This window comes from Onychostoma macrolepis, chromosome 08 (assembly GCF_012432095.1).
Source record: "Onychostoma macrolepis isolate SWU-2019 chromosome 08, ASM1243209v1, whole genome shotgun sequence".
NCBI classification, from domain to species: domain Eukaryota; kingdom Metazoa; phylum Chordata; class Actinopteri; order Cypriniformes; family Cyprinidae; genus Onychostoma; species Onychostoma macrolepis.
In genome coordinates, this window is record NC_081162.1 from 13,760,042 (window position 1) to 13,773,982 (window position 13,941).

The 13,941-nt window shown below is 37.1% G+C and overlaps 1 protein-coding gene across 1 annotated transcript in view; it reads left to right on the forward strand.

Moving 5' to 3' along the window:
- Positions 1-13,941, forward strand: part of kdm5bb (lysine demethylase 5Bb) — a 28,703-nt gene that overhangs the window by 2,459 nt on the left and 12,303 nt on the right. Inside the window, 18 exon segments of the mRNA XM_058784065.1 lie at positions 1,133-1,210; positions 1,680-1,744; positions 1,746-1,800; positions 2,032-2,202; positions 2,981-3,037; positions 4,722-4,865; positions 5,276-5,369; positions 5,541-5,659; positions 5,904-6,062; positions 6,222-6,341; positions 6,487-6,645; positions 6,765-6,946; positions 7,379-7,541; positions 7,615-7,734; positions 7,852-8,046; positions 8,879-9,060; positions 9,327-9,451; positions 9,965-10,115. Of these exon segments, the coding sequence (XP_058640048.1) occupies positions 1,133-1,210; positions 1,680-1,744; positions 1,746-1,800; positions 2,032-2,202; positions 2,981-3,037; positions 4,722-4,865; positions 5,276-5,369; positions 5,541-5,659; positions 5,904-6,062; positions 6,222-6,341; positions 6,487-6,645; positions 6,765-6,946; positions 7,379-7,541; positions 7,615-7,734; positions 7,852-8,046; positions 8,879-9,060; positions 9,327-9,451; positions 9,965-10,115 (2,339 nt within the window).

A 13,941-nucleotide genomic window follows, 5' to 3' on the forward strand; every position in this document is an offset into this window, starting at 1 on the left:
AGTTTGAATTCTGAGGCTTAAATGTGAGGTTTTGCAGCTCATTTTGATCGTGATAATTGTATCCTGAGCTGATTTTTTTTTGGCTAAGAAAGGGTAACACTTTATTGATCCCAAGAGGGTAATGTCTGGTCTCGGTAATCAAATTGTTAATTACATTGTGTGTATCTGGAGACATGATTGCATATGTGTTGCTGTTTTTCTGAATGCAGTTGTAAGCATGTGGTTATGGGAGGCAGGAGACAAAGAAAATGTTAAACGTGGACTGAAAAGGTATTATATAGGTGACTAGGCCGAGCAAAAACCACAGTTCCACCGTTTAGCAATCTACAGCAGGTTGCGTGTGAGTGATGTGCTGTTTTTAGTTCACATTTAGCCGCTGTTAAGCAGACACACATTCACAAGGTTCTAGACCACAAACCACAAAGTTCCAGTCACATTTGATCAGGGTTGTCTTTCAGATCCTTTCAATTAAATTTATGAATTCAAAGAAAATATTTAGCGAGTAAGAAGATAGTAGCCTAATATAATCTGAATAAAATGGCTCGGGCAACATGTATTGTGCAACAATGTGTATTTACATGCTGTTTGTGGACATAATTTTGTGTGTCCGTTTAAATTATCAGTGTCCAGTACCCTCAGTATGAAAGTCTTATCTGTAAACGTGAAAAACAGTCACCACCTAATCAAAGGCTCCATGTTTTTGTGTGCATGCTAACACATTGTTAATGAATTCACGTCAGAAACCTGTAAAGCCTAATGAATTTAGAAAATCGGAAAGCTAAAGATGAAAATGTTGACTTTCATAATGTTTTGACCATGTTTGTGTTTCCAGTAATAATGAGTTGGAGGCTCAACTCAAGGACACATTATGCTGTTTAGATTTGCAGTTGATGGGGTTGAAGTTTTTATTTTTATTTTTATTTTAGCTTTACTGAAAATATATGTAGAATGCACTGGACTATACAACTGGTTCATTGATCCCTATTGGATGTCACAGCTTGATTTTTCTGCACAATTATGAAATTGCATATTGAAGTTAAATATACTCAGAAATCAAGCCATTTAAAATATCAAAAAAAGAAAGAAAGAGAAATGTAAGTCCACTAATTGTATGTTTACTTTGTGTGTTTAGGATTGGCAGCCACCATTTGCATGTGACGTTGACAGACTTCATTTTACTCCACGAATCCAGAGACTCAACGAGCTTGAGGTAATTTTACAATTTTGCTTTGAGCTAGAAACTATTTTGCACAAACTTGCCTATATTTGTGAGGGCCCAATATTTTAAAATATCTCCACAAATATAGTGAGACATGCTGAAAACTAACTTGCGAGGTCATCTGATGTGCCCACTGTTTGGAGAAACTCATAAACCTGTCAAATCATCTATTGATATCAGCAGGTTTGTTACAGGGTTAAGTTTAGGGTCAGGGTTTAGCAAATATCATCACCTCCATTGAAAAACCATTGTGTGTATGAGATAATATAGTAAAACCGAAGGGTGCGTATTTGTGCATCGAAAGGTCAATGGTCACTGTCTTGTCGGCAGAATTTGGGTCTTGGAAAAAAAACACCATGTCTGAGATGCTTAATAATTAACATGCACCATTCACAATATTGTTGAATTTTATTTTCTCTTTTTCCTTGGCTCTTCCATCATCCTCTCCCCTTTCTTACAGGCTCAAACCAGAGTTAAGCTCAACTTCTTGGACCAGATTGCCAAGTTTTGGGAACTACAAGGATGCGCTCAAAATTCCACATGTGGAGCGAAAGATCCTCGATCTGTACCAGCTCAACAAAGTGAGTGAGTCTGTCATTCAGGCTTCTTTATCCGACTATATAAGACAATATGTCTAATCAATAATGACTCCTGTTCAATATTGTTAGTTGAAACCTGTTACTCATCTCTGTATGAGTCACAGAGTAATTCATGTAACCGCTGAGTTCTTTATTATTGACCAAGTAAAACAAAAGCATTGAATGTTTATCTTTTTGCAATAAAGTCCAACACTTTCTTTCTCAATCTGCCAGTTGGTTGCAGAGGAGGGTGGATTCGATTTAGTTTGTAGAGAGAGGAGATGGACGAAGATTGCGATGACAATGGGGTTTGCCCCAGGCAAAGCTGTGGGGTCCCACCTGAGAGCCCATTACGAGAGGATCCTGTATCCGTACAACCTCTTCCAGTCTGGGACAAACCTGATGGTGAGTTTAACATATAAACACATCAGATCAATGTATCTCACACACTCTGCATAAAGCTTTCTGCAGTCATGCAGGAGTTTTGGGTTAGGAGTCCGGTTACAGCTAGTCTGCAGTCTTAAAGCTGGGCTTTTAGGGTTAGCGGTATTAGTTTCTATATTAAGGTCTGATTGAGTATGCTGTGCTTATGAATGCAATATGTGGTTATTAAGTGTGTTTTGAGTTTTAGCTGCTTGTTTTCTGTATTGTGTGCCAATCTTCCTAGTGTTACTGCTCTTTGTGCCACAGGCTCTGCTAAATGTGGTTGCAAATTACTTTTGTCTTTAGAGACAAATGTCAATTAGCAAAATGCACAAAATGGTATTCATAACATTTTACACACTGTAAGCTGCTACCTTTCATAGATGGAAGAATCCATCATATATTTGTGTTTAATACATTTAATCATTTATATTACAATGATATTAATATAAAATATATAAATATTTAATGATTTCAGTAATATTTACATATTACAAAAAATTGTATAGACTATAGATAAATGCATATAAAATATAACCTAAGTATATAATATGTTATTGTTTTCAAATATATTTCATCATTTTGTAATACAGTCAGTGATCACGTGCAGGAGCATTTGAATATGAAAAGTATCTTGGAGCCTAGCTAATTTTCTTACCATTGACTGAATGCTTGACATCTCTGTTAGAGATGTTGTGACCTCTGACCCAGAGATCACTGGCATTTTCTTTGTAATGTTTGGTGCTCTTTTCCACATCAGGCTCTTGACCTTGCAGCCAATCTGACAAGTTTTGTGGCACCTCCTGGGCTGGAGGAGGTATGTTTCTACTTTCCCCATCTGACTATTTAAATCTGGACAGAATGTGATATTATTATGAGTTTCATTTAGTAGTCGCTGTGGCTCTTACTGCCATACTGAAATGTGCTCCTGCTCTCTGCAAATCACACAGTCCATCTTTTAAATGTATGGATTTATGTTATTACAGTAGTTTGTTACTCTCTTATGAATGTTTTACACTATATATTTCTCGGTTCTTTATCACTTATGTTTGATATGTAAACATTTCCTTTTGCTGCTTATGTCAGTTTGTGTGTGTGTGTGTGTGTGTGTGTCTCTATTTATTTATTTTTTTAAACTCAGTGTTTTGTTTTATTTTTGAGTTTGGGTGACAGATGGGTGTTTCTTTGACGGACAGCATTCAATCTGTCCTGACCCTCACCAAACCCCCAGCCGTCCTGCCGTGATACTGTTGCTTTTATTCTCCACCTACTACTCTCGTCTTTGTTTTCACTTGCTGCTTTCTATTTTTTTGTCTTTTTGACTTGTGCTGCATCCTTTCTTCCTCCCCTCCCCCTCCCACTCCTTCTCTCAACCCACAGAGACTGTGACCTGCTTTCTGTTCACGCTAATCTCTTTACACCCCCAGCTGTTCTCTCTCCTCCCTCTATCCTCTGTCTGTACGTTAATCTGTAATCTGATAGTGGTAGCAGGCGTCATACAGTTTGGATGCCGTGTAACTGGGAATGTTGAGGATTTCATCCTGCATGCACTCACAGATGTAACACTCTTTATTGCCAGCCTAACAGGTTTTTCACACATTAGTATAGCTTATCTTTGGGGTGGAGGGAAATGATGACGGTGATTTAGAGGAATTTTGTGAAGTGTGAAGTTTCACAGTTTCCAGTGTGGAGAACCCTGAGGTGGCCTCAAAATGACCTTTGACTTTTCATTGCATTTAAACATTTCTCTGGATTAAAAACAGACCTAAATTATTGTTAAATTACACTTTAAGCATTGTAAAAACGATCTTCCGAAGTTTGTTGGGAGTTAAATCGAAAGATTGTTGGAGTATGATTAACAAAAAAATACCATTACAGTCGTTCTACTGGAAAATGTAATGTTTAATTCAAAGTATTATTTGCCGTTTCTAGCAAATAGCAAATTTTCTGAGTAAAATTGTAAATCCTACACCAGTTTTTAAAGGGATAGTTCATGTAGAATTGAGTTTTGTAATCATTTTGTCACCCTCTTCATGACTGACTTTCTCTGCACAAAAGGAGATGTTATGCATAAGTCCAAGCTGCTCTTTTCCATGGGCTGTCGAGCTCCAAAAAAAGGGTTTTAAAAGGGTTCATGCAACTCTTCTGAAACCGTATTTTACCTTAGTGTGAGGAAAAAGGCTGAAATGTTTTATTTGCACACAATCCTAATATGCATCTGTATCTCTCAAATTTAATTCACACTATGGAAAAGAGCAGCTTGGGCCTTCTACATAACATCTTCCTTTGTGTTTAAGAGGAAAAAAAAAAGGTCATACAGGTTTGAAACAACATGAGTCTGAGTAAATGATGACAAATTTTAGTTTCTGAGTGAACTATACCTTTAAGTGCTGCATTAATTTAACATGAGCGCATTGTAGTTTTCTTATTTTATATGTTCTGTAAGTTTAAATGTGAGGGGCACATCTAACCAGTTGAGTTGTTTTTCTTGTTTTCTTCAGTGTCTGCAGAAGGCATCAGTGGATGATGTAAATGATGAAGATAAAGAGTATAAACCCCATGACCTGCTGCAGAGACAACACATTCACGTTCAGCCCAGCGACATGAGCGCACCTGCTAGACGAGCCAAGAGGATGAAAGCAGAGGTGAATACTCCATTTGTGAGTGGGCAACTATGTTGTAGGCTTATCACATTCTGCCTCCATTTGTCACAGTTTTGTTTCTCTAATGGTCCATACTGTATGTCTGTTTGGATATAAACTACAGTCTTTTTATTTTTTGTTTGTTTGTTTTTAAAGATGCTCACCAAGGCTGAATTTATTTGATCAAAAATAGAGTAAAAATGTTAATATTGTGAAATATTACAACAATTTAAAATAACAGTTTTCTGTTTTAATATATTTCAAAATGTAATTTATTCCTATGATGACACAGCTGAATTTTCAGCAGTCGTTACTCCAGTCTTCAGTGTCACACGATCCTTCAGAAATCATTCTTGGTGCTCAATAGACATTTTTTTTTCTTTTAACTCATGCTTCTATTTTTGTGTCTGTAGTCTGGCTGTGTCAAGTCAGAGGGAGGTGAGGGATGTGACAACAGGCCCAATCTCAGGAGGAGAATGGGTTCATTCGTTGCCAAGCCTGAACCAGGTGAGCACCTAACCTTTGCATCTAATCTCACATGACTCGGATCATTAGCCAGTATTCGTTAGGTAATATTTATAGTCAAGCAAAGTAAACATGTGATTAGCACAGCTTTATTAGTCAAATCAGTGTCTTTATATGAACAAATGCATTTGTACATTTGTATGTGTGTATTAGAGCAAGAGATCCCTATACAGGTGAAGCAGGAACCTGTGGAGATAAAAGAGATAAATCCTGAACCAGAGAAAAGCAAATCACGTTACAAGAAAAACATCCCCCCTCCTCCAGTTAGCATGGTAAATTTCCTCCCCTCTTTCTTATTCAAATGTAAGTTCTGCTGAGCCTTTCTGTCACATGTAAAATGTACTTAAACCATTTAAGTAAAAAAAAAAAAACAACAACATTTATTAGTACTGTGAAGTTGTAATGCGGGGGAAAATTATTCATATTAAATAACTATAAGCTGTATTCAAATAAATTGTGTAGCTGAAACTTTGTTTACATGGTTGGGATATCATAGTGCTGTCTGTCATTCTCTAGGTGGACCTGTATGTGTGTTTAGTGTGTGGAAAGGGGAACGATGAGGAGCGGTTGTTGTTATGCGACGGTTGTGATGACAGCTACCACACCTTCTGCTTGATCCCGCCTCTCAGTGAGGTTCCTAAAGGTGATTGGAGGTGCCCTACGTGTCTGGCTCAGGTGAGTTATAAAGTAAACAATAACAGTGTTTGTTCGTTATTAAAAGTCAGTAAAAGCAGCAGCTGTTCTGAACAGCACTGTTAAAAAAAGTCAGTGTTTCATTTTTAGAGAATTAGATTTTACTACAACAATTGATTGACTCATTACGTTTTTCTGCAGGAGTGCAGTAAACCTCAGGAGGCGTTTGGCTTCGAGCAAGCTTGCAGGGACTATTCTCTAAAATCCTTTGGGGAAATGGCAGACTCCTTCAAGTCAGATTATTTCAACATGCCTGTTCATGTATGTACAAATCCGTACTTAGAGTCTGACATTGACTCTCATGAGTATAGATTTACAAACCTAATTTTGAAACAATGAACTAACCTTAAGCACTTAAGCATATGATGTTGACGTAGATTTTTTTTTTTCTTGGTTTGTTTTTTAGATGGTTCCCACCGAATTGGTAGAAAAAGAGTTTTGGAGGTTGGTCGGCACCATTGAGGAGGATGTGACAGTGGAATATGGGGCTGACATCGCCTCGAAAGAGTTTGGAAGCGGTTTTCCAATCAAGGGTGGAAAGTTTAAGGTTGCACCGCATGACGAGGTACAACTGCAATATCAGACTTTGAGATATTACTCACAATTTCCGACATGTATTCATATGTAGCACATCCTGTTTTCTTCATTGATGTTGTTATTCTGTGTTGTGATTGATTGCTATAGAAATATCTTTGCTGTGGTTGGAACCTGAATAACATGGCCATGATGACACCATCAGTGCTGACCCACGTCACTGCTGATATATGTGGTATGACTTTGCCATGGCTGTACGTGGGCATGTGCTTCTCCTCTTTCTGCTGGCACATTGAGGACCACTGGAGCTATTCCATCAACTACCTGCACTGGTAATAAGTGATATGCCTAATAAAAGGCAGATATATATAGCAGTGCTATATGTAGTGCACTGATTGAACTGACTGTACTCTACTTCCCCCACAATGTCTTGATTCAAATATGGTTTCTACTCTAAATAAAAATTCAGTTACCTAGGAGAATGTGTTATTATAGTAAATATCAAAATATCTGTGACTGATATGATTAATTTACTTTGTGTACTATTACTATTTGCGAATAAAGGCTGTTTCATTTGAACTTTCTATTCATCAAATAATGCTGAAAAAAATTGTATCAGTTTAACACAGTGCTCAAGAAACATTTCTTAGAATCAATCATTACACAGGAAAAATTACAATTTAAATCACTTTAAATTGTAATAATATTTCACAATATTTCAGTTTTTAATCAAATAAGTGGTATTGTATGTTTGTATGTGTTAGGGGAGAACCTAAGACCTGGTATGGTGCTCCTGGTTTTGCCGCTGAGCAGTTGGAAGGAGTCATGAAGAAACTGGCCCCAGAACTGTTTGAGTCTCAGCCAGACCTTCTACACCAGCTTGTCACAATCATGAACCCCAATACACTCATGGCCCACGGAGTACCAGTGAGTAACATTTCTACACGTAATCACATGCTCACATGGAGTACCTGTGAGTAACACGGGCTTTCTTTCTTAGATTTACAGAACCAATCAGTGCGCAGGAGAGTTCGTCATCACTTTCCCACGGTCCTATCACAGCGGCTTTAACCAGGGCTTCAACTTTGCAGAGGCTGTGAACTTTTGCACAGTGGACTGGGTGAGGATCAGTTCTGCTGTTACACTGGATGTTATTAATGTAGATTTTCTTGGGCAGGTCTCAGAGCTGAGTACGCAGAGTTTTAATTTATAAGAATATTTATAATTGTGTTTGCAGATGCCACTAGGGCGTCAGTGTGTGGATCACTACCGCCTGTTGCACCGTTACTGCGTGTTCTCTCATGATGAGATGGTGTGTAATATGGCCATGAAAGCCGACTGCTTGGACGTGGTTCTGGCGTCAGCCGTACAGAAAGACATGCTGCTCATGATCAAAGAGGAGAGAGAACTGCGGGATAAAGTCCGTAAGATGGTGAGAGAACACAAACAAAACCTGTCAAATCTGTGTGTGAGGGACACCATTTGTGTGGATAACACTAGTGTACATTTATTCAACCGTGCTCATTAGTCTTCTCACTCTGAGAAAAACAAACATATATGGAAGTGTGTAGTAAAATATGCAGTAAGTCAATACTAAAACAATGATCATCACACTTCATGGACTTTATATGTGCAATAAAATTATCTAGCTAGTTACATAACAAAATATAATATGTGACCCTGGACCACAAAACCAGTGTTAAGTCGCTGGGGTATATGTGTAGCAATAGCCAAAAATACACTGTATGGGTCAAAATTATTGATTTATCTTTAATGCCAAAAATCATTAGGACATTAAGTAAAGATAATGTTCCATGAAGATATTTTGTAAATTTCCTATTGTAAATATATCAAAACTTAATTTTTGATTAGTAATATGCATTGCTAAGAACTTCATTTGGACAACTTTTTTGCACCCTCAGATTCCATATTTTCAAATAGTTGTATCTCGGCCAGATATTGTCAAATCCTAACAAACCATACATCAATGGAAAGCTTGCTTATTCAGCGAAAAATATTGATCAAATCGAAAAATTTACCCTTATGACTAGTTTTGTCGTCCATGGTCTCACATATTATATAGCTTTTTCCAGATTTCCTTGAACATTGACAACCCAAAATTAATGTTGGTCTGTTATATTGGTAATTTTAATAGGTTAGAGATGTTACTAATGTCAGAATGTGCCATTTTGTATAATATACATGCCGTTTTTTTCTACTTGTCTATAAATGATCATTTGATAATATTCTCTCTCTTTGTGTAGGGGGTGGTTCATTGTGAATTGTTTGAATACAACCTGCTGGCAGATGATGAGAGACAGTGCATAAAGTGTCGCACCACCTGTTACCTGTCTGCTCTCACCTGTCCCTGCAGACCAGGAGTCCAGGTGTGTCTACACCATGCCCACGACCTCTGTTCCTGCCCCGTTTCCAACTACACACTCAAGTGAGTCTCCATTTCTGCTTTTGGTGGTACTCAATAATCAGGATACAAGATATGAGAGCTGGCCTTATTTAAAGATTGGCCTCTATTTAATTTGATTATGATTAAACAATTACATTTTGATTGGATCACTGAAGTGGTTCGACTCCTAATCATTGCTTCAGATTCAAATATATAGTGTTATTGTTGGCTGTGCCTTTGGAATTTTTTTTTTTTCTTAAGTGAAGCTCTGGTGAAAGTTTCACTCAATGTAATGCTCAACCACGCAGTTATCGTTTCACACTGGATGACCTTTACCCCATGATGAATGCTGTGCGGCAGAGGGCGGAGTCCTATGATGAGTGGGCGTCTCGAGTGACGGAGGTCATGGAAGCGAAGCTTGACAAGAAACGCAGTGAGTTTCATTCTCAACATTTCTAAAACCGATACCAGCATCTTTCTGAATTAGAAGCCACTTTCAGCATGTGTAGTTTTTATAATTATTATTAATAATAATGTTAACATTTTATTTATTAATACACAATGTATAAACTTGATGATAAATTCCCCTTAAAATTATTTAATTGAAGATAATCAGGAGATCAAAAAGACATTTTATTTACTTAAATGTTCCTCATCTCACAGTGCACAGTCATTGGCATGACATGATAAATTAGAAAAAAAAAAGTACTATGCAAAATAGTGTATTAACATTTTCCTCCTCTTTTTTTTTTTTTCTGCAGAGGCTAATATTTAGCCCACCTTTCACAATCAAAATTTTTATGGACAATCAAGTCCCACGCTACATATATTCTATTTCAGTCATAAAAATGTTACATCACTCAAGTTAATTGCGTTTGAGTACCATATCATTAGTTTCACTTCTGTTTCTGGCCTCTCAATGGCACCTCTCTCTCTATCGCTGTAGATGTCACTGTGTTTCGTGCCCTTCTGGAGGAGTCTGACGAGAAATCATTCCCAGAGAACGATCTGTTACGGCAACTGAAGCTGGTTACTCAAGATGCTGAGAAATGCTCGTCTGTTGCTCAGCAACTGCTAAATGGCAAGAGGCAGACCAGGTACATGCACACAAAACCACAAAGAGACTAGAATGAAGTCTACTCAAACAAGCTACAGTTACAATACAGTTTAAAACCTAGGGGTTGGTAAGATTTAATACAACTTTTTGAAAGAAGTCAAAAAAATACTGTAAAACAGTATTATTGTGAAATATTATTACAATTTAAAGTAACAGTTTTCTATTATAATCTATTTTCAAATGCATTTTATCCCAGTGATGGCAAAGGTAAATTTTCAGCAGCAACTTACTCCAGTCTTCAGTGTCACATGATCCTTCATAAATCATTTTAATATGCTGATTTGGTGCTTCTTTCTTATCAATGTTAAGAACTAAGAATGTCCTGATCAGGTTTTTTGTGCCCCTGATCCGATCCGAGTCAGTGAATATTGAATATCTGCTGATACCGCGTCGCGATCCGATACTTGTATATTCCTAGTGTTTGAAGCACAGTTCATGTAAATTAAAGTTATTTAAATCAATCCAGTGTATACAGAGAGTACTAGTGTGTGTGTGTGTGTGTGTGTGTATATATATATATATATATATATATATATATATATATATATATATATATATATATATATATATATATATATATATATATATATATATATATATATATATATATATATATATATATATATATATATATATATATATATAATATAAAATATGGGGTGGCGCGGTACACAGATGTCACGGTTCGGCACGCACTCGGTTTGGGCGTCACGGTTCGACACGATTTCGGTACAACAGGGGAAAAAATCTACTATGCTCGGTTTCTTTTCATTTATTTTCAACAGACAGTTTTTTTTTTTCCCCCACCTAGATGTGAAAATACTAAATATTATTACATTGTTATATATATAAAATCTGCAGTAGGCTACATATATATATATATACATGCATGCATACATACATACAAGGAATAAATTCTTGAAATATATTTGATTTAGTTTACAGATAAACAAGGGGGAAAAAACAGTGCAACACATAACAGCCTATATATGCTCAAATATGTACATTTTTGTGACATGCTTAATTTGTTCACAGAAAGGAAACTCAAATGGCAGAAAGCGACATCCTATTTGTTTTCTTTTTTTTTTTTATTTTATTCTGATTGTATACAAATAAAAGCAGACCTTTATACAGTGGTGCAATATTAATAAGACAACAAGTGTTTAAAGTTGATTCTGCTGGTATAAGGAAACGGTTGAAGTGATCGCGCAGGTGCGCGCGCACACACACACAAAACACATCAGTTCCAGCATTGCTAACTTGACAGCACAGTTGGTACTTATTAAATACAGTGAACCAAACATCAGCGCGCCCGCCTCTGTGTCATCGTTGGAACGCGACTGAAGTACAAAGCCTACTTCATTATGTATACTACTATATTATGTATACTTCAAAGCATACATAAATAATAGTTTCGCATTCAGATACATTACATCGCAAATATGGAAATATTACGGAATATTTGGATTTTTGCTGAATGAGAAAGGTGTAGGATACACGAACACAGAGCTCCATTTCACAAACAGTTGAGTGTGCAAGCCTTTAAAGTACACTCCCTTGTCAGTCTATGTGAGAGATGCATTCAGAATCAGCACATGGTCACTGTCTACTCTAGGGGGCTTTTTTTTTTCAAGTGCACAACTCTGTATTCGCTGTTCTTCTGCTGGCGGTTATCAAACAGCGTTGCATTGCTGCGGGCGCCCCCTTCTGGATTGGGGGTGAATTGCCTGTATTCGTTGTAAGGCCTCGTGCACCGAACCGAGATGTCCGTACCGTGACGGTTCGGTACGAATACACGTATCGTGCCACCCCTTGTATATGTGTATATATGTGTATATGTGGAGATATGAAAGCATGAAGCTCACGGTGTCAGAATCCCACTTCTATCAGTCAAATCCGAAGCAAGATGCAACCCATAGCAATGCATTATGGCAACGATGTCTCGTAAACAATAATTGAAGTGATCATTACAAAAGTACGCATCAAATACTGAACACGGAAGCTCAAACGAGTGTGAACAGACTTCACTGGTTCTCGCCATGCACACTCATTTCTTCTTTTGATTCTATAGAGTGGGGGAACTGACGTCACTCTGTAGGCGGATCGGCGGTTAGCATGAAACTGGTTCCTTGACAAAAAGCCAATGGGATTTTTCCATAGGCTTTTGGATAATCGCAAAAAATAAGCTCTGTGTTCAATCATAGTTCATGAAACTTGCACGTTTTGTCCATCAAGATAATCTTCACAAAATAATATATCTTTGATGGATTTTGAAGCCTAAATAAAAGTGCCAGAATTAAAAAGCTAAACTTGGGCTATAAGGCTCAGCGTCACCACCACAACGATACCGACAACTTATTCAAACTTATTTTTAACATGTTCAGTGAAAAGGATTTACACTGTATATGAATTTTAATCCACGCTACATGAACAGTTTCATATAAACTGGAATAAATACAAAACTAGAGCCAAACTGAAATGAGACATTAGTAATAAAGAGTATAGTGAATAAATGAAATAATCTTAACTAAAGGACATTTGAAACCACGTATTTCTGTACATTTTTTAAATAAGGTGCATTAAAAGTCAATAAATCCTTGATTAATATGAATATTTTAGTTAAAAACGTATCCCCACGTACTATTCAATAAAATTCTAGTGCATTTAATCTATTAAATAACAGCAGAGTGAGCGAGTTTTTGGATATGTTAAGATTACATTTGTTTTAGTGTATAAAGTACCACATTTCAGCTATCGTTTTGTTAGTGGTTACAAAATGTTATTTTATCCTTGCTTCTAGGAAATCCTCAATCTATATGCTTTCTAACAGCTTCATGTAGCCGTACACATTTAATTGTAACGTGGCTTTAAGCAATATATGCATCATTAAAGTTTCACTTTCACCACGTAAAGCCAGTAAATGTGGCGTTTACATGGAATAATCGTAGTATGAGTTTACCTTATGGTACGAGAGTTAAACTCGAGTATCTTCCATCCGAAGACTTTTTCAGGGCAAAGCAAAAAAACAACAATATAAAATGCGGGAAACCATTCATTGGTTATTCTACAATTAATTGAATTACAAATTATACTACAACTGGAAAATACTGTAAATTGATAAACTGTTCGGCATGATGACGTTGAATGTCTCCGACAGCGCCTGTAGTCCCATTTAGCAACCGTCTTTTTTAAGAAACATAACAGTTTAAAAATAATCACGGTGTAACTGGTGTGTTTTATGTCGTAGAATAGAACGCAAAAGTATCTTGAGCCTGTGTGAACCACGGACCTTATTTAAGGGATTTAACCAAAATCCCATTCAAAAAACCCATTGACTCTGGGACGATGGAGCCGAAAGTGCTAAAATGCACTCGCTTCCAGGTTTTCGCCTACAAAGTGACATCATAGTTCCACCACTCTATTGGCAGCTGAACATTTGCATTTGCATATCTTCTTTTCCTTGTAATGGTGGTTGCCAAATCTACTGGAAGGTGAATACTGCCACCTACTGCACATCACTGGCATGGCATAAAATAAGGATCGGGCTTAGTAGAGCTGATACCATTCAGTTAAAGGGGTGGTTGATTGCAATTTCACTTTTTTAACGTTAGTTAGTGTGTAATGTCTTTTAAAATTCTGGAAGTTTAATGCCTACAAAAACGGCTGGTAGGGACTACAATGAACTACTTCCCGGGTCTGATACGTCACGGATCCAGATAAACCCCGCCCTCGGGAACATGAAAGGAAGGGGGCAAGGCCATGCTGTGCTGCTTTCAGGGCTGTAAAGCCCAATTTATACTTCTGCG